The sequence below is a fragment of the Raphanus sativus genome, chromosome 2 (genome assembly GCF_000801105.2).
Source record: "Raphanus sativus cultivar WK10039 chromosome 2, ASM80110v3, whole genome shotgun sequence".
Taxonomy (NCBI): Eukaryota; Viridiplantae; Streptophyta; class Magnoliopsida; order Brassicales; family Brassicaceae; genus Raphanus; species Raphanus sativus.
The window spans coordinates 29969388-29994026 of record NC_079512.1 but is presented as its reverse complement, the minus strand read 5'-3'; the positions used below and the strand labels follow the sequence as shown (position 1 = coordinate 29994026).

At 33.7% G+C, this 24639-nt stretch overlaps 4 protein-coding genes and 1 long non-coding RNA gene across 5 annotated transcripts; 2 read left to right on the top strand and 3 right to left on the bottom strand.

The window, feature by feature from the left end:
* The first annotated feature begins 1871 nt into the window (after window positions 1–1871).
* Window positions 1872–2578, top strand: LOC108831000 (uncharacterized). The gene is made up of 2 exons (XM_057004307.1): window positions 1872–2444; window positions 2492–2578. The coding sequence occupies exons 1-2, from the start codon at window positions 1872–1874 to the stop codon at window positions 2576–2578; spliced, it is 660 nt and encodes a 219-aa protein (XP_056860287.1).
* Window positions 2579–2581: 3 nt separating this feature from the next.
* LOC108830998 (phospholipase A1-Ibeta2, chloroplastic-like) lies at window positions 2582–3424 on the bottom strand. The gene has a single exon (XM_057004306.1). The coding sequence runs from the start codon at window positions 3422–3424 to the stop codon at window positions 2582–2584; it is 843 nt and encodes a 280-aa protein (XP_056860286.1).
* Window positions 3425–6417: 2993 nt separating this feature from the next.
* On the bottom strand, window positions 6418–7021 carry LOC130507992 (uncharacterized). The gene is made up of 2 exons (XR_008942654.1): window positions 6758–7021; window positions 6418–6666 (listed from the first exon to the last, which is right to left on the bottom strand). It is a non-coding gene; the product is annotated as an uncharacterized LOC130507992 (long non-coding RNA).
* A 1443-nt stretch (window positions 7022–8464) lies between these two features.
* On the bottom strand, window positions 8465–13189 carry LOC108839403 (putative F-box protein At3g23420). Its single transcript, XM_057004305.1, is given in 4 exon segments — window positions 8465–9513; window positions 9516–9795; window positions 9909–9981; window positions 13003–13189. Coding segments are annotated over 4 exon segments (1407 nt in total). The 3' UTR covers window positions 8465–8646.
* A 5102-nt stretch (window positions 13190–18291) lies between these two features.
* Window positions 18292–23892, top strand: LOC108839402 (polycomb group protein VERNALIZATION 2-like). The gene is made up of 14 exons (XM_018612171.2): window positions 18292–18322; window positions 20765–20976; window positions 21152–21207; window positions 21292–21359; window positions 21454–21506; window positions 21664–21717; window positions 21805–21864; window positions 21955–21998; window positions 22123–22253; window positions 22357–22454; window positions 22531–22593; window positions 22996–23075; window positions 23265–23354; window positions 23440–23892. Exons 1-14 carry the CDS (start codon window positions 18292–18294, stop codon window positions 23846–23848), a joined length of 1449 nt encoding a protein of 482 aa, XP_018467673.2. The 3' UTR covers window positions 23849–23892.
* Window positions 23893–24639: the final 747 nt, after the last annotated feature.

Below are 24639 nucleotides of genomic sequence, written 5' to 3'. Positions count from 1 at the left end.
CTATGAAATCCTTACGTCAATATCGGGTCACATTTGGAACGGATTGTTCTTAATTGGTTAAGATGGTTTTGAAACCAAAAGAATGACTATCTTTTGCAAGTTATTCGGAAGATCTCAAGACCATGAAGAAGAAAAAATATAGCTCAGACATCATCTACTTACCTCGAGCGAAAAACATAAAAGCGGAGCTTGCACGTGGTGCCAAAAAGCAGTTGTGTTTCGTCATTCATATGGATGTGGAGCTACCTACTTGGTTTATAGAGTCTATGTGAATTTGTTTATGTTGATGACAAAAAAATCAATCGGAAATTTCCCTGCAACACTTGATGGATGACACCTCAATCACGACTTGTAGATCATCGCGGCCTAGAAAAAACGGTCAAAAAGAGTTGGAATTGCTTGGATTCTAACAGATTCAGCCGGATCTTACATCAATCAAGGGGCTACAACACATGATCTAGTGAATTTCCCTTTTATCGCTGAGGCGATTGCTCTCCGATCATGTATTCTCTCTGCAGGAAACCTAGCGCTTTCGAAGCTCTGATATACTGACAACTCATCAAAGCTATAACAACTACATGCAGATCAAAGAAATCTTTGGTATCATCAGAGATATCAAGCAAATCTTCTTTATTTTTGTCGAAATATTTTTTCCTCACTTTTCTAGTTCGATGAACGATTCGTTGGCTAAGTATCTCCAGCTGACTAATTCTTCTACGTCCCACCAAAATTAGCTTTGAAAACTATATAAATCATAATTGGTATTTATATGATTGTAGATAGAAATAAAAGGTAAAATCATTTCCTGAATCCCAACTAATCACATAGCTCACAAAATCTAGAATTGGCTGTAATGGTTTTGCTTGTGCGTATGATTTAAGCTGATGGCTTTAATTCAGACGTTAGGATGAAGTTGGTTTCGTTAGTTAAACTAACTCATACGCCATCTCTCTTAGCTGCAGAAGTGTTGTCTTCAGTGTTGATGGATCTAATAACTTTGCCATGCAACTTTATGCGTAGGAAAGTATTATAACTAAACATATTATCTCTTGAATTTGAAGTAATTAAAAGTATATAAAGGTTGCCGACCAGTGATCCACCGCCCCCATCAAAGTGGTCTCAAAATGATGTGGTGATGGTTAGACTCTTTTTACAGTTTGACGTGTCAGATTTACTTCAGTGATCCTTGACTAAAACAAGTTATATATCTAAATAAATTATTTACTAAAAACTATTACACTTAGTCGTTAAACTTATAATAAATGTGTTTAACTAATCACTTATGTCAATGTGATTTTGGTTACTAATTCTATCATATTCTATTTTGAAATAGGACTATCATTTTCTATGTTTTCAGACGGGTACTGCGTAAGAAAAAAGCTTTATCGTTAGCAGACCAAAAGAAAAGAATACAGGTTCTTCCGGGGTCATATGCCTACGCGACCTCTCTGTAATATTCTCTAAATTATTTTATGTATCATCAAACTAATTACCCTCTTTATTATACACTTTAAAGCTAACAACTTTAATAAACTGCTACCTTTATTGCATTAGCCGACAAAGATTGTCCTTGGTCGTATTTCTCTGTTAATTTTATATTTCCTAAATAACTTGTGTTTGCATGTTAGAATAGTATTAAGAAACCAAACCAAAAAAAAAGTTGGTAGTGAATGAATTCACACATAAAGTTGGATTTCATATTTTGTTCTATCCAATGTCTTTCCTCTTCTTACATTATATTTCAAAAACCCCAAAAAAAAAACAGAACTTAACCTCTAAGTCTTAGCATTTCTCCACTCTTTTGTCTTTCCGAATCATTTTTTCATCTCCCAAATAAAGAACCTTTACAACAAACACTAATGTTCTCTCCGATGGTGGAAAGAAGAAGCTCCAAGAAGACAACCCAATTGGGTAACAAAGAAGATCAAAACCCTAGAAAATTCTACTCTCGATTCCTCTTCAAAGCCCTGATCCTCGCCGTGTTCTGCTCCATCGTACCTGTCTTCCTCTCTCAGACACCAGAGCTCGCAAACCAAACAAGACTCCTCGAGCTTCTCCACCTCATCTTCGTCGGACTCGCCGTCTCTTACGGCCTCCTCAGTCGTCGAAACTACGACGGAGGCGGCGGATCAAGCGATCACGATCACAACAACACTAATAATCCGCATGTCTACGTTCCTAAGCTTCTTGAAGTATCATCCTCTGTTTTCAACGTGGGTCACGAGAGTGAATCAGAGCCGTCCGATGATTCCTCCAGTAAGATTCAGACGTGGAGGAACAAGTACCAGATGAAAACTCCCGAGGTTGTTCTTTCCAGAGACAACGAGAGTACTCGGTTCGTCGATCGAGTTAGCTCAGAGGTGAGAGAAAAGCCTCTGCTTTTGCCTGTTCGTAGCTTGAACTACTCTCGTGTTTCCGATCACTCCGGCGGCCCGTGGGAGAAAGTTAGATCAAAGAGAGAGCTGCTCAAGTGTCTCGGTGATGATAACAGCGATGTGCTTCCTTCTCCGATCCCATGGAGGTCCCGATCATCATCATCATCAACCGAGACGTCCATCAAGAATCTGTCTACGGTTGAATCTCAGCCGTTGATCAAGACTCGGGTGAATTTGACGTCATCTTCACCGACAAAGTTGACGCCTTTACCTAAGGAAGTCCGACGTGGAAGCGGATGAAGACACCGTGAGGAAGCAGAGGTTTCACCCACCACCATCACCTCCCCATCCGTCGGATCATCGCAGACGGCCACGTACCCAACCCAGCTCGTCTGTTTAGTCATCCACCTCAGATCAAGCGCCACGTCATCGATCAATTTAGGTAAACGAACGGATGACGTGGCGTGAAGGCTCTTCGTCACTTTAAATGATCCGTCAGGTAACGCGTCGACGTCTCTCGGCGAGCCTTCCGGGTCGGAGTGAAACGCGTGATAAGCCGCCTGCACGAACTCTCCGTAACGGACGAGCTCTCGCCGGAGATCCTCGTCTAGAGGATCAAGCAACCCGGCCCAGTTGTTCGACCCGTGTAGCTCCCGCCATTTAGACCCGAGTTTACTCTTGGGCGAACGCTCCTCGGATGATTTTGAGAGAAGTCTTTGAAGCCGCTTTAGATGTTTCGGAGACATTTCGTCGACGGCGGCCTTCATCTGAGGCCAGATTCTCGCTAAGTTCAAACCTCCTAGTAACTTAGACGTTGACGTTGTCGTCTTAAGTACTTGGCTAGAAGATACATTATTGTCGTGAGTATCTGTAGAGGTTGAGGAGGTTTTAAGAACGTTCTCAAGATTTCTGAGATGTTCTCTATTTGTTTTCCTCGCCGTAGAAACGGAGAGTGGCTTCGTTGGGATCAACGTCGAGGTTTTTGCACTGCATGTAAAATGTCTACGTTGTGCATGGAATAAGTCGGTGTTAGGCGTAAGTATCTGCATGAGCGATTGTGGAAAGAGAGAGAGAGAGAGCTCAGGTCATTATGTTGACAAGAAGAGAAATGCTAAAAAAGTATGATCATGTATTTAAATGCAAATGTTGATGGTGGCTAGCTGTTTCGATTTGTATTTGAATTTTATTACTATTTTTACCCTACTTTGTTTGACTTGACTTTGTTTTTATTTGATTTGTTTCCATCCTTTCTGTTTTAAGGAATATTGAAATTCTTTAGGACCAGTATTGGCTGGCTATTTTCTAGAAAATTTTGGACCGTTTCCATTACAAGTTTTAAAAAGATCCGTGGGTTTTCAAGTAAAGTCTTGCTATTATTCCTTGCACATGCAAATGATACAATAGATAAACCACAAATGGTACTATGATGACCGTACTGCAGTATGTTTATTTATTTAATATTGTACAAAAACAAACCATTCGAGGATCAACACTACCGTGAAACTGGTTACTTGTTATTTAGGATCTGATTGATTTTCTTCTACTATCCACAAAAACTGTTTTTGTGATTGTTAACGATTGACAGCATTTTAAAATAATTATATAAACTGATACAAATTATTTTAGACCGTTCTAAACTTTTTAAAATAAAAAACTAGTTCTACTTAGCGTTTGCGGATGGATAAATAAATATAAAATTAAATTTTAAAAATTTAAGTCAAAATTTTAAAAATAAAAATATTTAAAACAAAAATATATACACACTTTATATATTAATTTAAATTCACAAAAAGTATCAGAATTTATTTTATAAAAACTTTAAACTAAATATTCACTAGAATTTTTTAAAAATTAATATACATACATATATTAAGATATATACATGTATAAAACGAAACAAAATATTCTTTAAAAGTTTTAATATAATTTTCAAAAAAATATTAAAATTATAACTTTCATTTAATTAAAAAAAATAAACATAATACTATTATTAATCATACTATATTAATAATTACTATATTTTATCACAACAATATGTTTTATATTTTTATATTTTTATAATGTTATAATATGTTTATATTAGTAATTTATTATTAAACCGTTGCAATATCTCATATTAAACCGTTGCAATATTTCATATTCAACTACTCACAAATATCATGTAAACGCAAAAATTTCTAAACGTTGTGGTAGACATACAAAACACTAAATAATGCTTGAAACCGCAACCACTTGCATTTACAAACTCCTGCATCCGTAACCGCTGTATTTAAACTAGTAGGGACCTCAGTCATCAACGCATGAGGTTGTAATGTGGCCGAAATGTAAGAAACTATACAATATAATTTTAGATAACAGCACACTAGCTAGTAGAAGGTACAATCCGTAGAAAACAACGAACCGTTGTTTTAAAAGTTAACATGACATCCTATTTAAGCACTTACGGATATGCTGTTATAAATAAATCCCACCATGTATCAATTTGTATGCCGCGTTTCCCATTTCCTAATATTTTTTAGTTTAATTTGCTGATGATCATGTAGTCTATCATAACATTCTTGTAATTGTATAGTTTTTTTTTAAATATAGAAATCAAAACACCGCGTAGGATAATATGATATAAACTTTGACGAACTGAAAGGACTATCTTTTGATTGTGTCACAGAGTTGGTCAAGTAATACAATTTATAATTTATTTTTGTACCTCCGGTCGTCGTTATGTACGAACTAGGTTTGTTTTTAATACTAAAAAAAAACAACAGTTTAGGTGTGAAAGTGAAAGTCCCCGTGGACATCCGTTGAAGAAAGGTGTGAAAGTGAAAAAGTTATGGTTTCAAGATTAATGTATTTCAAACAAGCATGTCAGACATATTTAGAACATTATATTTATTGACAGCGTAGCTCTGTTTGGTGACAGGATCAAAAAATTCTACATAAGAAAAAAATTCCATCTTCCATTCCATGCTTAGTTTTAAAATTTTGATGGTGTAAAGACCTTTACTTCAGAAAAGAGAATTAACTGTAGAAACAATAAATTAAAAGACCACATGATCGACGGACCAGACTAAACTCAAATGAAGAAATCTTGTACTTTTGTCTCATAACAATACAAATGTTTGAAAGAAACAACAAATTTCGTTAACTTTTTCTTACATTATTTGTTACATCATATTGCAGACGTATATAAGTGACGTCTTTGGTCCAACTGAGCAACCTTTCAACATTCAAGAATTCTCAACGTCATAAATCTACGATTTCGGGTACTTTGTGTATATATTTCTAAACTTTGAATCCTAGACAGGAATATCATTAACAACAAAGTACCTTTCCATTTAGCAAAAAAAAAAAAACAAAGTATCTGTGGATCCACTATATTAGCTATTAGTTACATATATCAAGATCTTGTACGGGAAAAAGGAAGAAGTCTTCGGAAACGTTACAAGCTTGACTCACGACTTCCACAACTTTGGTCACGCGTCAGTGATCTATACTATTAACTGAGAACTAAATTTGTTTATTTATTTTTATCATTTCCATGATTTTAGGTTGGGTCATTAATTTTAATAAATATTTTTTAATTAGATTGATTAAAGTTTTGATATCTTTAGTGAACACTACAAAAAAAGAGGTGTTTAACATCATTTATTTTATATTTTGGCATTACTTATAAATGATGTAAAAAAATTTTGCATCACTTAAATAAATGACTCTGAAAGTGGTGATGCAAATAATTTACATCAATTTAATAGTAAATGATGTAAAAATAATAAATATTTACATCAATTATTATAAGTGATATTATTAGGTATCAGTTGCAAAAAAATGATATTAACAACTACATCAGTTTTTTAAATGATGTTAATATTAACATCAATTAAAGTAATTGATTCAAATTATTTATATCATTTATTATTAATCGAATAAAAATTAATATTATTTTAAAATGATTTCGTAATTATATAATTTATAATTATTAATTAAGAATAGTATTATCATTTGTACAATACATACATTTTCGCCAATATATAAACTAAAGAGAATATTTTTATTAACATTAACATTTTTATTTTTTATTTTGAAAATATAATCTTACAAGTTAAAAAGTAAGAGAAAAAAAAATTCAATGCTTAAACAAAATTTGCCATAAAAGTTAAAATATTGAGATCCTTCTTCTTGATTTCTTCTTGTTCATTGTAGAACTCTCAATCAATCAATATCCTTCGGACTTCTATTCTTCCTCCATTTTTGAATCAACTTCATCTCCATCAATACTTTTTAGATGCCCCTGATCCTAGTAACAAAGGATACTTAAACCATTAACAGAAATTTCTAAAAACTTGTAATCTTCTAAAAATGTGAACCAAGAGAAGAAGAAAAAATACCTCTAAGAAATTTCAATCAGATTTGGCTGAGTAGAAAATTCCAGTTGTTGTTTGAAGTTCTTCATAAGAAGAAACACATACAATGACTTTAAACTGATAAAGAAATTGAAAGAAACAAAGATGAAGATGAGGATTTTGAGAGGAGAGAAAAGCGTATGCAGAGGTGAATCAGTAATATAATAACATGATCTAACTAGATTAAAGCCACGGACATTATAAAGCCACAAGTATAGGAGAATCAGTTATACTATTTCTCGTATTCTTTTTTTTTTCTCTATTAGTTGATGCTATTTTTTTTAATTAATTTGTTAACGTTTTATGGGATTGTAGTAGTGGTTCCATTTTTCAAGGGACTGTAACTGATCACTTAGAGAATTCTACTATATAAAAAATTATAGATGTTAATAAATAGCTTACTTATTTTATCGATCTAAACTAATTTTATTATATCAGGTATTTTAATTGATGCAAATTAAGAGAAAATGACATTATTTCTATTAAAGTTACTTATATAATTTTTGTTAGCATCAGTCCTTTATTGATTTAAATTATATATCAGTTTAATAAGTGATGTTAAACAAAATAATAAATGTATCAATTGTTGAATTGATATAAATCTATATAACGATATCAGTTTTGTTAAAATGATACAAATTCATGTAAATTGTATCATTTTATTTGAATTGATGCTAAATTAATTAATAAGAACATCAGTTGTTCTAATTGATTCAAAATTATATATATTTGTGTCATTTTTTAATAAGTAATTTAAAATAGTATCACTTATTTTTGTGATACTATTTAAGTGATACAATTCACTGATTTTTTTGTAGTGGAATAATATATTATTTATTATTTAGATGATTACAATTTCTATTATAAATTTTATCTCAAAAAATCATGAAAAACGTGTTTGGGAAAAAAAAGATAATTTCATATATTTATTTTGTGTTTATCTACATCTTTCTTTCTCATTTGTTAATTTCTATAATTAGTAGTATATATACACATATAATAATTAGATTTGCTATTATACTAAAAGATTTGAAATAGTTTATAAAATAGTATAAAATTAATTCTGTACTTTTATTTTAAACTAATAGTACATTTATTCATAAGTATCTATGAAAAATTATATCTGTATGTGCGGACAAAACATTAAGTTTATATAAATATATAGAAAAAAAAAGAACAGGTCCAATATTTATGTTGCATCCAAATACCAAATGCATATAGGTCACTATTCCCATGTAATTTCTGCATGGTACTCATTCAATATATAAAAATACCCGACGTAAGCATTATTTCCCAACCAACAAATCTAAAATCATTAGTCAAAAGAAATAATAATCTAAAATCATATTTGAAGTTTTCAAATCACATGTTAGACATTTTATATATACACATCACCTTTGCAGAATTTATTCTGAATGAATCTAAAAATGTGAAAAACAGAATATTAAACGTAAGTGTTCCTTCGTCCCTGGATACATGTCAATTGTTCCAGCTAGGAACTCCCGGACGGAATCGAAGGTCATGGCTAAGAAAAGGTTTTGGGATTATGGTGAATGCAATGGGAGATTAGTTCAAACCAAATTAGGAATGTTTATGAAAGAGTGAAGCCACAAAACACCGATCTTACTCTTTAGAATGATCAAAACATTAGACAAAAAGAGAGGCACTCACACAAACCTGCAAAGGTAAGAATGAGAAGACAATTTTGGTCTAAGCATGATGCTGTGAAAGGAAGTCAAATACGGCAAAAAACATAAACAAGGATGAAAAACAAAACTTAAAATAAATATATGAGTAATCTTGAGTACTAGTCTTTCTTAACCAAGGAAGATGAGGAAGTAAAATAAGCAAGAAACAGATAATAAATAGGTGGACTAATTAAGTTGCACTAAGCTTGGAATATATGAGCAAACAATTGCGCTACTAACTTTGTCTGCACATTCTCTGACATCTGCTGCTTTGAAGGATCCATCAACTCCAATGATGTAAGCTACTTCACGAGTGGGGTTTTGTATATCTGTGTCTTTATCGAAAACCACGGCGATTTTCTTCTCCTCATCGATGAAGAAACCCGCAGATGGCGGAATGAGCTGTCTGATATCCGCCGATAAGAACATCTTGTTGTTCCAGGACAAGGCGTTAGGCTCATCAATCTTAGTGGAAATCCAAATCTCCAATATCAATATATCCCACGGCTGGAATAAAATCACAAGCTGGTCTTCTCTAACACTAGATAGACTCACAGTATCTTGAGGATAAGCATTCTCAAACGGTAGAGGCAAAGGCGACCAGAATGTCTCTCTTGTGAAATCAAAACAGACTAAGAAACTATCATTGTTATCATAAGTAAACCAGTAGGTATTTCCCTTTAAAGATAGGCCACGTTCACCCCATCCTCCTATCATCCAGTCTCGAGGAAGGAGATCAAGAATCCTCCATGAATCAGAACTGAATTCGTAGATTTTGAACTCAACAAACTTAGTGGGATAATCAATAAGTCTCAAGACTTTGTGGGAATTACTGCTACTGTCGTACCCAAGAGCATACGTATACTTGTCCACCATGTGCTTAGGCTGTAAGTGGTAATTATGAGTGCACTCGATCCACCTGGTTTGCCCCCAATAAGGGTTCCAAACCACGAGCCTGGAGTGGTCTTTGGGAATGCATAACAATAAACCGTCGCAGTGAAAGATTTCACACACATCGATTTGATCTGAACCGTCTGGGCCAATAAGTTTAGCTTAGCTTCAGGCTTTACACATGATTCAACGTTGTTGTTGTTTTTGATGTTGGAAAGATTGAATCTCATCAAATAAACCCTACAATCCATCATCATCACCACAAGGGGGTCCTCCTTTGCTTCTTCTGCTACTTTTGCTTGATGAGCAAGGTGCTTTTTTGCAAATACCCCACATCTTGACAACGTGTTCCACTCTTTGCAAGTAGATCGGACAGGTCTCAAAGATGTCACGGGAATTCGACAGAGCACCTCCTCAGTCACTTCTGTTGGAAGATTCAGACATCTTCATCTTCATCTGAAAGAGAATCTATTTAATCCAAACTAGTCACAATATTCCTTCTTGTCGGAAAAAGTTAGGTCAACCTTCAATTAAAAAAAAAGAACAAAGCAACTTACTTGTTCTCGTTCTGTCCTGAGATTACAGATTTCTTCAGCCTCTCGATATATAACAATCGAAGACGCAGAAACTCTCAAGGATAATGATTCGATTAAGACACAAGAAAAAGAAAAAACACAAACCCAACTTAATTAGGAGAAAAAAATAAATATAAAAGGGAATATATATTTTCCTGTTTGTGATTCCCGGCCGCGGCTAGATAGATAGTAGATAAAAACAACAACCGACACAAGGAGATAGCGACCTAAAAATCTCAATCCGATTGGTTTCCACTAAAACTAAACTAAATCTAGTATGGACCTTCAGATTTTTTTTATCTTGATTACCACTGTACTTTGGACTACTAGAGGGTGATAATATAATATAACCTAACAAATTTAATATTTATTTTTAATATAAATTTCAAATTAATTTATTTAGGAATATAATTATTCATATTCAAAACATATACATGACAAAAAAAAATCAAAATATATAAAATATTTAGCATAAGTATTCAATTTATAATCTACGACATATGTTTCAATAATTCTTGCAATAATCTTGTTCAACGGGAAGATCCGGTCTTGATCAGGAGAAGGTTTAGTCGATGGCTCTGGGGATGGAAGAGAGGAAGACGAACGTGATCCCACGAAAATGGCATTTGGGTTTCCGATGGAACGAGAAAAGAAACGAATTTTCCATGGCTGATGAATGTTGAAGCCAGAAAGCATTTCTCAGGGTTTATGACATATAACAGAACAAACTAATCGGTTTCTAGACAGAACATCAAGCGAACGTCTGGTTCCACAAACAACGATTTTACTCACAAAAACATACCGTTGGGAGAATCCTAAATCGCACGACTGTTATTAGAAAAAAAACTTTTAAACCTTGTTAATATTTATCTATTACAGATTTTGTGACAACTAAGATTATGATCAGAGATGAGGAAATAATGAACTCAGAGAAGACTCAAATAAGAGAGTAAAGTTTGAATAGTGGTGAGTAAAAGAGAGTGTAATGTTTCAAAAACGAAAAAGAAAACAGTGAGTCAAAAGTTTACAGAAAATCTAAAAACTGACGACAACTAAAAATTTACACCTCCTCAGCCATTCCCTTGGAAGATCAGACATCATCTTCATCTTAAAAGAGAATCTATTTAACCCAAACCTGTCACTGTATTCCTTCTTCACGGAAAAAGTTAGGTCAACCTTCAATTAAACAAAAAAATAAAACACAAACCCAAATTAAGTAGAAGAAAAAAATGAGACATTGAATTGATGATTTGAGAGGAGAATTCAAGATTTGAGAAAATCCAAGAAAATCTGAGATTTGAGTAAGATTTGTTACAAGTTTTATGGATTTTTTTCTAAATAGTTTTATGTAGAAAAAAAAAATTAAATGTTATTTGAAAAAAAAATTACTTTTAAGTTACAATAATTTGATATTTTATTTTTTATAAAATATATAAAAAGTTTATTAAAATTTATTTTCAAATATTTTTTTTGCATTTTAAACAGTTTGATTTTCTTCTAAAATATACAAAGTAAAAATAACAACAACATGGGTCATGCGTCCAAGCATCTCCAACTCATTGATATTTTCGCATCTATAATAGCATTTAGAGTTGAAAATGCTCAAATTCACATTTATTTCTTCTTCTATAATAGAGATCTGTATTTTTTCTCTATTTATGGAGGAAAAAATAGTATTCTTCTATTTTTTACTTTACAAAATAAAAATTATTATTTTAGAGAAATACATCGGAGTATATCCACTTTTTTATAGAATTCTTCTATTTGAAAGATGAAAATATCAAAATACATTAGAAATGGTCTCAATGATTTATACAAATATATATAGAAAAAATAACAGGTCCAATATTTATGTTACATCCAAATACCAAATGCATATAGGTGTCACTATTCCATGTATTTCTCGCACTCATATAATATATAAGAACTAGAGTTTATTCTGCACATCCGTGCATATATATTTTTTATTTCATATGTTTTAATTTGATATTATAATAAAATTTTAAATATATAATTTATATCTTAATGTTATATTTTTATAACTCTTTAATCTTATCGTTTAGGCTTCTTATTATTTTATTAATATAGTGATTTGTTTTATAAATTTTACCTTTTTAGCAATTGTTATTATATTTTATAGTTTTCATAATTTGAAATAATCAAATAAAAAATATTCTTCAATATATAATTTTTGAAAATACATAGCTGTAGAAATAAATATTTAATATATGTTAATATCTCTATTTGTATAAAAATATGATATGATTAACAAATTTGAACTTGTTTTAATGGTAGATAATAATTTATTTAAATGAAATCATTTTAAAGAAATAAATAGGTTAATTTATAAATTTAATATAATTTATCATATTTAATTTATATAATACTTCTATTTAACATAATATAGACTATAATTACAACTTCATAAAATAGAAAATTTATTATATATTTATAATAAAATTTAATTAATATAAATTTCTACTAATATTGTATAACTTAATTATGAAATTAATAAATGCATTATTTAACTAAAAATATTTAAAAGGTTTAGTAATACTTTGTTAGATTTTTTCTCAACAAATTTTGTTATAACAAAAAAATCAAATTTATAGTTAAAATTGATTTATTATGAATATTCTTATTGATTATCATATCATATTATGTAATTAATGAAATGGATCTAGTAAAACTTTTTAATAGTAGATAAAAATAGTACTTTTTGTTTAATAGAGAAGGAACCGGACGTAAGTACTATTTCCCAACTGTTGTGAATGTGTGTCTTATTAATGTCGAATATGAACTCCTTATATAGGGACTACAAGATGGGCCAATAATGGGTCAAAGCCTACTAGTATCTTTTGGATAAACATCCACCTGAACCAGTCGGTTCATAACACTTCCCCTGGATGTTGAATTCATCTTGAGTTCGCTAGATACCAAATCCTTTTTGGGCTCGTGATACACTTTACCAATTACTTGGTGTTGCCTCATTAAAACCTTACCAGGAAAACCCAGTGGGACAAAACCATGGTGAAGGAAAAAGAGTACAACATGTATCACTTCCCCTGATTTGTACCTCCGTATATGCTCCTGAGGTTGGCGCATGAGTAGACTGGTGGTAACTCCATGGGCGCCAAGTCTCTGAGCTGATCTTCTAATGTGCACGTCCTGGATTGATAGGAAGGTCTCATGGACGTGGTGCTGTTGTAGACATGGTGAAGAAGCCGATTGACATGTCTTTGGTTGGATTCGTACTTCTTCATATTTGTTTTCCAACATGTGCATACTGCTTGTTTGAGAACTATCCATGTATGGATCCAATTTATAACCTGTATCATAATCAAAAACAAAACCAAGCAAACACATCTTTGGGTTTGGTTAGTATAAAATAATCTCAAACCTTTAGTTCCTTATATAGGTAACTTAAGATGTTTTAACATCATGTCCCAGTGCCTCATGGTCGGATCTAAACAACCATATATACTTATGCTCATGTCCGGAAGTACCAACTACATCAAACGCCCAATGGCATTTGAGTAAGGAACGTGTATGCTTTGACAAAGTTATGTCCGGACGTGTAGGGCCTTAAAGGCACTAAGGTATGACTTGGATAGTATAAGACAATTCAATTTTATTGTCTTATGGTTGGATATATCAAAGACAAGATGCTCATGGCATCTATCCGACTTAGGATGACTGGCCAAACTCATCAAGGTAAGGCGTCAAATAACTTTATGGACCAAAAGACTTCTTCCTTGTCCATCTTAGGATCAAAAGATCCGTGGCTAAGGACATCTATCATGTCCTTCTTGAGACCATACAGGTCTAAGTCCAAGCCAAAACAATCATACGACCATGGGACTTATAATCGGTTTGTATCCGGACCAGAAGACAACTTCTTTGTTCTTCTTTCGACCAATGGGTCTCATGTCCGAAACAAGGGACTTATGGGACGTGGGACTACTTATTGGTCTATGCTAAAGCATTTTAGGACCTTTAGATGTACAAGGATTCAATCCTTTTAAGATTTCAATCTTGTAGCCCAAACAAAACTTTATTTGTCCCGAATCTTTCATTCTTTCTTTAGATATCTCTCCAGAGGTTCCTAGGATATTCTTAGATCATTAACATACACTTGTACACTTTAGTTCTCGAGAACTTGTTGCATTTGGCAACTCAATATCCTCTGGGACTTTCATTTCTATTCATTATCCAGTGGACTTATTCATAGTCGGTTTCTACATCCTTTAAACCGAAAGTCTAATATCTTTTCTTATGGCCAGACTTACTAGGAATCTAATCGTTTGTTGCATCCACCACAAGGAGTATGTCTCCTTTATAATTGATTCCTGGTCTTTGTGAGATCCTTGTGCATATGGTCGTGCCTTATACTTGGCTATCTCACCATGTTTGATTTCTTTTACTCACAAATAATCATTCCTGTCCAACTGGTTTTCTGTCTAGAGGTGTCCGAACTATAGGACCAAAACCTCTCTTTCTTTATGAACTTAACTCCACGTCTCCTTATCCATTTGATCTTAATCTCTTGTTGAATGCATTCATCTATGGACGTGGGTTCATGATCCTCATTAATAATCTCAGGTGCTACATTGCATGCATAGTATATAATTAATCTCGAGCTCGTTTTTTCCTTTGAGTCCTAGACATGAATTAACTCTTTGAGGTTTCATTGTAGCCTTCAATACCCTGAAGTTTGGCGTCCCAAACATCATTAGGTACCTTAGGTACAACCATTTCTTATGGTTTCCTCATCCGTGATCACTGTTTTAGTTTTGTACATGTACATTTTGATTATGTCTAGGAGTCCCTCATCCACGGATTTGCACCTTACTTTAATATCCGAGGGATCTTATCTTTAGAACTTATTGATCTAACTTGTTTAGATTCAGTAGCAACTTGATTGTGTTCTCTTGAACATCAAATCTTATTTGGTGCATTCATAGCTGGTAGAAATGACTTAGTCATTCTATTCGGGTCAGGAATCTGGCAATTATATTAAGCTAGCTTTTGTATAAACTTTATGGACTTCTAGAACTCATTCTAGAGTCTGAGGATCTTGCCAATATAAGGATGTTTTGATTCCATATAATTTTCTATTATCCAGCTTCCCTTTAATGTTGGATGTTCGGATTCACTGAGGTGACTATCCGTGTACCTAGCCTTTAAACAACTTGTCCGTGGATGGCTCAAGGTACTTAGAAACATGGGGAACTTATATAATATCCAACATCTATTCCCATCCTCTCATCTTATATTTCTGTGGTGGAGCGATAGAATTTATAAGTGGCACTTCTTTATGTGCTAAGATGAGGTGTGTCTGGCCTTTGACCTGTTTCAGTTAATGGGATGGGTATCAATGTTCACTTCTGTGTGTGTATGTCCATGCAGAATAAAAGGTGTGTTTTATTCTTATTCTTCCCCCATGGACATATCATACTCTTTGAGTGCTTAGGATGCGAACATATCAAGACATATAGTCTTTTCTTTGAAAGGAACTCATTTCTTTGCTCTTAGTTTCAACTGTAGGGTGAAACATCTTTCTTTTACTTCTCATCCACGTCTATTCTTATGTATGTCCATGTATCATGGAGTGCTATACACTTACCCTCATGGACATTTCATGCTTATGAAGCACTTGGACGTGAGTTCATTGGCATATATCAAGACATGTAGTCTTTAAGGCGATTTATAAGGGACCTTTTCCTTTGCCTTTAGTTTACTTCTTTTCTATTCTTTTCCTTTCATTGTGAATTTTCACGTCTACATTGAGTCATGAGATGTTTTCTACATTCTCCATGATCAGATAATGTTTATCAAACCATTTTGGGACGTGAGCACTTTAATCGATATTCACTTGGATATTTTGAAGTAACATGTTTTCCTTTATCTTTGGTTTAATCCGAATGGGATAAGTCTATCTTTGTTCTTGTGAACTCTTTGATGTTTCAATATTGTGTATGTTCATGTTACATGGAGTGATTAACACTTACCCCCATGGACATATCATATTTGAATACTTTTAGACGTGAGTTCACTTAGCTTTTACCAAGACTTGTAGTCTTTGCTATCATAATCTTCTTTGGGCGGTTTCTCTTTAAGGAAACACTTGTTTCTTTTGCCCATGGATTCATTATGAAACTATCCATTCATCAATTCTTAAGTCTTTCACTTATAAGAATGATTATTGTACACGTCCTCTTTTTGTGTACATAGCCTCAAATGTGAATACAATGCACACGACCTCTATATTGTACATGTCCTCTCTTTGTGTACCTTTGAGGCAATAGGATATTTGGTCGTGGATTTTGTGTCTTAAGATGTCTGTGGTTTGATCCACTGTACATCATAAAGGTATTCACATGAATGGACGTTTTGTTTATGATATAAAAGCTTTTATTTATTGATTCTTTCAAAGATAGCAACCAAAGGAAGTGAATAATGTTTAAAGGAAAATAACTAAGTAAGAACACTAAGGGCTTGATGTCGAGTCATCATGGTGATCTATTCTCTTATGCTTCACTGGATTAATCTTTCTTGTGATCCATCCGACCACATTCTTCTTGATCCATGAGAATATCTTTGACAATTTTCCTTCATCTTTCCGAACCACCTTGGCTTTTCTTTTAAAGCTTTTCTCATAAAGAACAGCTAGATACTTGGGAGTTTTGCATCTCTGTCCCGAATGGTTTTTCATTCCACAATTATTGCACAACTTAGACCATCCCCCACGTCCATATCCTCTCTTGACATGGTTGGTTTCTAAGTCAGCCTTGCCGGCTGGTAGTGCAATAGCCAGTGGCAATGGAGTTGATCCCGTAGTCTTTCTTTCACTACTGCTCATTAGCAACTCATGATTTTGCTCAGCTTGCAACAATCTTGCTATTAGAGATGTATAGGTAGTAGAACCCATCTCTCTATATTGTTGTACTAACAACAAGTTGGTAGGGTGAAAGGTGGAGAATGTCTTTTCCAACATATCTTCATCAGTCACTACCTCACCACATAGTTTCATTTCGAAAACTATTCTGAGCAGTGTAAAGTTATATTCTCCCACAGACTTATAGTCTCGGAATCTGAGGTTGATCCATTCTCGTAAAGCTTTGGTATGTATAACCTCTTGGATACAATTTCTATTTTCTAGATCTGTCCAAAGCTTTGAGGGATCATCGGTTAGATATAGACTTTTGAGTTTTAGACAGAGATGATGGCGAGTGTTCAGGAGTTCTATCTTCCTTGCAATGTTACCCTTTGTGAAGCGTTCACATAGTTTATCAGACTCAAGTACGGTCTTAATATCTTGTGCCCATTGCACACATTGCAAGTAGTTTTCTCCTGATATTATGATGGAGGAATTCGACATCTGAAATATTTAGTGTTTCATAAGCTAGATCTTAGTAATATGTTCTGAGGAACTGATTTCAAAAGTTTTCCAGAGAATTCTAGAAATGGAAACTTTCTAGAAATGGAAACTTTCTAGAAATAGAAAATTTCTAAAAATGAAAACTTTCTAGAAATAGAAACTTTCTAAAAAATGGAAACTTTCTATTTTTGATTTGGTCTATCAACCAAAATAGGGTTTATAATATCGATTGGTTTAGGGATTTATAAACTGATTTGGTTTAATGTTTTCACAATTCGGATTTGGTTTTTTTTGATAAGTTTCATAAACCAGTTTAGATTAGGGTTTAATAGTCGGATATGGTTTAGAGGGTTTCATAATCCGATTCGGTTTGGGGTTTTATAAAGTTTTAAAATTTCATGAACTTTAGGGTTTGTTTATTAAACAAATTTATTATATCAAATCTAGCAACCTAATGATTCAATCAACCAGGGTATACGAGTTCGCTAAAGTTCTAATCTCAACCTCAAACATTTTTATAAAAATCGGATAATTCAAACAATTAGGGTTTGATGACTTACCTTTGGATTAACTCGATCTGCTCCTTGGTTTCTTTGGAAATATTAACCTGATCTTACTGGGATCCTTTGTTTTCCTTAAACAAATTTATCAAAAAAATAGTTAGTAAGATTAAAAATAATGGGCTGTAAACAAAACTATAGAGAAAAGTTTGCAGCCTTAGATTTATTTCTGATTTTGACGGTGCGGCTTGTAGCTGTCGTAGAGAACGCATCTGATCACGGATTGAGGTGAGGTCTGCGGCGTTGGATTCTCCTCTTCAATAGCTTCAAATTGATATGTCGCACGTCTTCTGGATCGTTACGGTTTGGGAGAACGATCGATTTGAAGTTGTGTTAAAATTAGGGTTCTTGTCCAATTGACGGCGCGCACTAAAACAGAGTTTGGCAGGGCGTCTGAGATCTGATCGACGCGAGGTTTTCGGCTATGGATTCTTCTCTTCAAGATCTTCAATTTGGTATATCGCACGTCGTTTGGATCGTTATGGTTTGAGAGAACGATCGATTTGAAATTGCGTCAAAATTAGGGTTCTTGAATAATTGACGGCGCGTACTAAAATAGAGCGTGCCGGCGCGTCTGAGATCGGATCCTCGCGAGGTTAGCGGCGCTGGCTTCGTCTCGTCGAGATCTTCAGATTGATAGGTGGCTAGCCGTCTAGGTCATTACGGTTAGGGAGATATGACCGTTTTAAGATGCGGTTAGTTTTTAAGGTTTTTGGTGACCTACGAATTTTGCTAGGGTTTTGAGCTTAGCTCGTGCTGATAACGTGTTGTGAATGTGTGTCTTATTAATGTCGAATATGAACTCCTTATATAGGGACTACAAGATGGGCCAATAATGGGTCAAAGCCTACTAGTATCTTTTGGATAAACATCCACCTGAACCAGTCGGTTCATAACACCAACCAACAAATCTGAAATCACTACTCAAAGAAATAATAATTTGAAATAATATTTGAATTTTTTTTTTGACAAAATAATATTTGAATTTTTCAAATCACATGTTAGACATTTTATATATACAGATCACCTTTGCACGTTTTTTTTTGGTAAAATGTTTTTGCAGAATTTATTCTGAATGAATCTTTTATTAATGAGAAGTTCTTAACAAAGTAAGAAACGATGATGATCATTTATAAATCTTTTTGTTTTATAGAATTCAATATTGATGAAGTATAACTACGTTTTGTAGGGGTATAAAGTCACCATAGTCATATAATCACATAAATTCTTTTTGGTTTCATCTTATTTCCACAGATTTCTTTGGTCAATTACATTTGGTTAGTTCTATTTTTATCTATGTTTACTCTTCTTTTGGATCTTCTTGTTGGCTTTCCTCCACCGGAAAGGGGGATGACTCTGTTCTCGCTTGGAATATCAATGTTATCAGTCAGAGAAAGTGGGAATTAGACCTCAGTAGTAGTAGGTGGCAGTAGCGAACTAGACCTCGGTGGTGGCATTATCCCTAGCCGTATACTGTCCGCGGCAGCGAGAAGCGGTTGATTTCCATATGGGATTTCCTCCTCGACTCTTACATTTTTTCTCCTAATAGCAATAATTAATATTCATCACAAAACTATGCTAACAATGTGTTCGGTTTACACGCTTCTGAATTTAGATCTATTAAAATGGTATCAGAGTAAAAGAGACCGAATATGTCGTGAGAGACCTCTTAATTCCTCATACACACACCATCATTGTCAAATTAGTGAGATTTATGGATTTTACCCTCATAGCTATTTTATCAACTTCATCATTTTTTTTGTAGAAATATTTGTCTGCATTTTTGTTATCTCCAATCTCACAGTTGATATGATACAACTTTGATCTCCCTTGCATCAAGATATCGAACTGGTTTGTTATTAGCTTATGGTCGGATTGCACCCATCTTAGGCAGCATACCAATTGTTTTGATTAACCAATAGTTATATAAATAACTCTATAAACGAACATACACATAATTCTTCGTTGAACATATGTGAACATACGCAACTTTCATTGAATATATGTGATTTTTCATTGAACACTAGGTAATAATCCGCGTCATGCGCTATTCTAGTGATGATAAGTATCAATACTTAAATGTTATAATGTTATAATATTGGTTATGTGACTGCTGGGATTATGTGACTGCTGGGATTATATGTAAGTCATATTTAAGATAAGGGGATATGTGACTGCTGGGATTATATGTGAAATTGCAAGGAGAAGTCATATTTATTCATAACAAGTATATTTCTAGAGAAACAATGATAAGGGTTGATTTCCGTCATTGATTTTTTCCGACTTGCATTTGTTTCCTAATCGTATTAAGTCATGATTATTGCTAAACCACGAAAAGATAATTATGTTCAGCTTTCTAGTATAATATAATAATAATTATAAAAGTATATAAATAGGAAAATATAATTTAAATTATATAGGAAATTCAGATTTTTTCTTTTATTACTTATAATAAATAGTATACATGTTCTAAAATATTTGTACTTTATATGAAAATAGTTTGTTTTTATATTATTACTATCATAATATAATAGGTATAAAATCTGTAGTATATAGGAAAATAAGCTTTTTATTACTATCATAATACAGTGGACTAGTTAATTATAAGGTGCGTTCATGTAAAGGAAACAAAATACAGTAAAATACAAAGTCAAATGGAAAGAATCTCAGAGAAGAAAGACCAAAAAGAAACATTGAATTTGGCGTAGTCATGTCTTTAAGTTCATTCTCATCCTCATCATATAATCTCTCTCTACCTCTCTTCTTCTTCGAACACATCCTACTCTCTCCGATCAGGTCTTTACTTTCTCTCTGCAGCTTCTCATATTTCTCTAGCTTTCTCTCCTATTGTCCAAAATGTTGATGATATCTTTTATATTTGAACTTTTATCTCTTAGATCTTGATTTCTCATTGTCTCAGTCTTTGATTCGAAGATTGCCTTCTTATATTGAACGCCGTTTGTTGTTGGTTTTTCTATTGCAGAAACTTCATTCAAAAATGAGTCAGGAAAAAGACAGCCGAGCTTATTCATCACGTGATGACGAGAACTGGATGTATTTGAAACCTGTTAGTCTATACGACATGCTTCTACGTCACTTTCCATGCAAAGTAATGAATTGCTTTCCTTTCTCTGAATCCATTTTGTTAACAAATTTCAAAATGTTCTCTATCATCTCATGTGTAGACTGTAGTTTGGGTTTTGCATTAAGCTGATCTCTAGTCTTTCTCATGGCGAAAATGTGTTGTTTTGCGTCTAATGTTTTATTAACTGTGTGTTATGCAGCCATGGTTTCTTCGGAGAAACTTGAACTACAAATATCAACAAAATTGCGAAACAAGGTATTAGACTTCTTGTTGTCTTCAATACGTCTTTTATGTTTCATGGTACGCACGTAAATTTTTGTGTCTTTTTTTTTTGGTTAGGTCCGCATCTGCTGGGATGGTAGTTTTCAACTTTAAGGACTTGGATAATACAGTGAAGAAAACTCAAGGTGAGTTAGTTTCTGTTCTTTCTGTAATTCCATGTAACTCTCTCTTTATGTTTCTCTAGTTTTATTTTATTTTTATGTATATATTGTGGTGCAGTTACGAAGAACTGCTCTTGTCCCTTTTGCTATATGCAATGTGGTAGCTTCAAGGTGGGCAATTATTTCTACCGAGGCCTAAATAATACATGCCGTTTCATGTTATGCTAGTTTGCAGTTGCATGCGGTTGCATATGTTGTGTTCTTGTTTAACTGAGAAAACGTGTTCCAGATGGAGTTTATAATCTATTGTTCTTGTGTATGTGTGCAGGGGCTGCAACTTCACTTGAATTCATTTCATAAAATACTTGAATTTGAGTTCATGGTATGTGGTTCAAATGGAACTCTCTTGTTTTGCTATGTCTCTTTTTATGTATGAAATTATAGTTAAAGAGGGTCTTTCCTATTGTAGACTTCAGAAGAAAACCAGACAGTTGATGTCACTGCAAGACTTGATGCTTTCGAAACCGAGGTCATTTTCTATAAACTTGGTAACTTGGGAAAACCTTACAAGTTACAACTGCTGAAAATATAAGTTGATATTGCATCTTTTTTACACCAGGACCGAGAAAACAATCGAGAAAAATTTGAGCCTCTCTCCTTTTGGTATCTTTCAGAAGCTCTTAATTAACAGCAGCAACTCCTTCCTTTAATATTTTTTTTTTTGCTAAAACTCCTTCCTTTAATATTGTCAGTACATCTTTATAAACCTAACCATAATGTTTTGCAGCTCAAACACTTTCAAGCGTAGACAAATAGGTGGTAGAAATATCCCCAAGCGGCTTAATGTAACCATTTTACCATTGGATCCTCCCTTTTTAGCCGATGACACAGAAACTGGAACCTCCTTGCTGAACAATAGTAATATCTCTTCTCGTCCTGGTGGTATTCCTTTTTGGCTTTGCGCTTGATACAGTGTCTTGATTTAACAGTCCGTACGTAACTGATGTACAAAAATGTTTAGGAAATCCTGAGGCAATGATGAATGTACCAGAGATAGGTCAATCTTCTGGCTCTGGGGCTAGCGAATCTGAGGGCCCTGCTGCTAAGACAAGAAGGTTTGTTTACCATTCCATGTTGTTCCTAATTGTTCTTGCTATTATGAATAAGTGTTTATTGTACTGTCGTATTGACTGAGAAATTTTCTTCCAGCATCTCACTTCTCCAGACACGCCAGTTCTATCATTCTCGAACACTTCAGGTGAATCAATTAGTTCCATTACCGACTTCTTTTGCATGTTCTTTGAATTGCACGTTATGATATCTTATCAAAGTATATATAGTTGGTCCCAGTTCACAATATTCTAGTTTGATTGTTCTTGCTCAATTATTTTACATATGCTTCTGTTTGTATCCCCGTGTGGTCTATATTCTATTGTTTACTAACCAAAAACTGCATGTTTCTGTGACAAAGCCAATGACACTTGAGGAAGTAATGTCTGATCGAGACAGCGAAGATGAAGTCGATGATGAAGATGCAGACTTAGCAGATCGTCATGTATTCCATGATTTCTTTCCGCACTCATTAAATAAATAACGAAAAAGATTATGGTATACAACGTAATGTGCTAATGGCTTTTGAAAACTTCAAAAAATGCTGCAGAGGATTGATAATTTTGAGGATGTGAGCCCGACTGGAAAGAACTTCATGCGTCTTTGGAACTCATTTGTAAGAAAGCAAAGGTAATATACTTTTCTTACACATTTCAGTGCACACACACACACAGTCATATATAGGCGTATGTTTAATGTGAGATTCATGCTATCTCAAGAATTAACTGATCTAATATATCCACATAATCTTGAATAGATTAGTCCACCAGAATATGTGTCCTAGATTCCATGCATGTTTCTTAATGATTTTGTTTTCAGGGTTATCACGGATGGTCAAGTTCCTTGGGCATGTGAAGCGTTTTCAAAGTTTCACAAGAAAGAGTTTACCGAATCCAAACCACTCCACTCGTAAATTTCCGCTCCTATATATATACAGACGTTCAAATAAAAAAATTGAAGACAATAACAACTTTTGTGTTTCAAAAACATTCAGATGCTGGAGAATGTTTATGATCAAACTGTGGGAATATGGCCTTCTCGACGCTGTCACCATCAACAAGTGCAATCTCATAATCGAGGATAGCGAAGATGATCCCTCAGGCAACACCAACAACAGTAACAGTGAAGATTATGGTATTGACCTAAACAGAACTGATACGATGGATGTTGACAATAACGGCGTGGATCTTGGCATTGACCTAGAGAGGAGCAATGCGATGGATGTTAACAATAACAATGTGGATCGTGGCATTGACCTAAACAGGAACGTTACGATGAATGTTAACACTAGCAATGTGGATCGTGGCATTGACCTAAACGGGAACGTTACGATGAATGTTAACACTAGCAATGTGGATCGTGGCATTGACCTAAACAGGAACGATGTGATGGATGTTGACTAGGGATGTCAATGACAACGAAGACAAGTAATCGAAAGACCTCCGAACTAAAGAAGCCCTTTGATCGAGCTGCAACCTTCATCTCTCTCTCTCTCTCAATTGTTTAGGACAATGAAGACTTTTAATCTTCAAACTGATGGAGACATTAAACTAAGTTTGTTTCATCTTTCTTTTGCTTATTTTTATTCTTCTAGTTAAATTCATTTTTTATTTATTCTATTTCTCGCAAGCCATGAGCAGACCAAACAATATAACAACAAACTGCAAAAAAGAGCAAAGAAATTTAGTTTTCCCACAAAAACTGTCAACTTGTTGATATCTAATCAATTCTGTGATAAGAAAGATATGCTATACCATTATATATGGAAAATATATTCGGAATATAAATGTTTTTATCCCATTTTGTTCGATTCTAAGGGAAAAATAAATGTTATAGATGTTCTGAGATTTAATGTGGTTTACCACATGAACAAAGATATTATATTTTTTCAACACTGAAATTAGATTATTTGCTCCATGATTAATATATCTTATAAGATTTTTTACACTAAGTGCATATTTCATCTTCTTTGGAACTCGCAACCCGGACATTTTGGTGTGAAAGCTTGAATGAATCATTAATCAAACTACTAAACCAATGGTACTTTCATAAAAAGATTCTATTACTGGGGATGATTTCAATGTAAGTTAAGTTTACAAGAACACAAGATAGATATAAGAGTATTGTGCGTCGCTTATGTACTTGCATGCTTAGTCTAATAAAGGTGATTAAGTATACTATTATGGCTCGTATA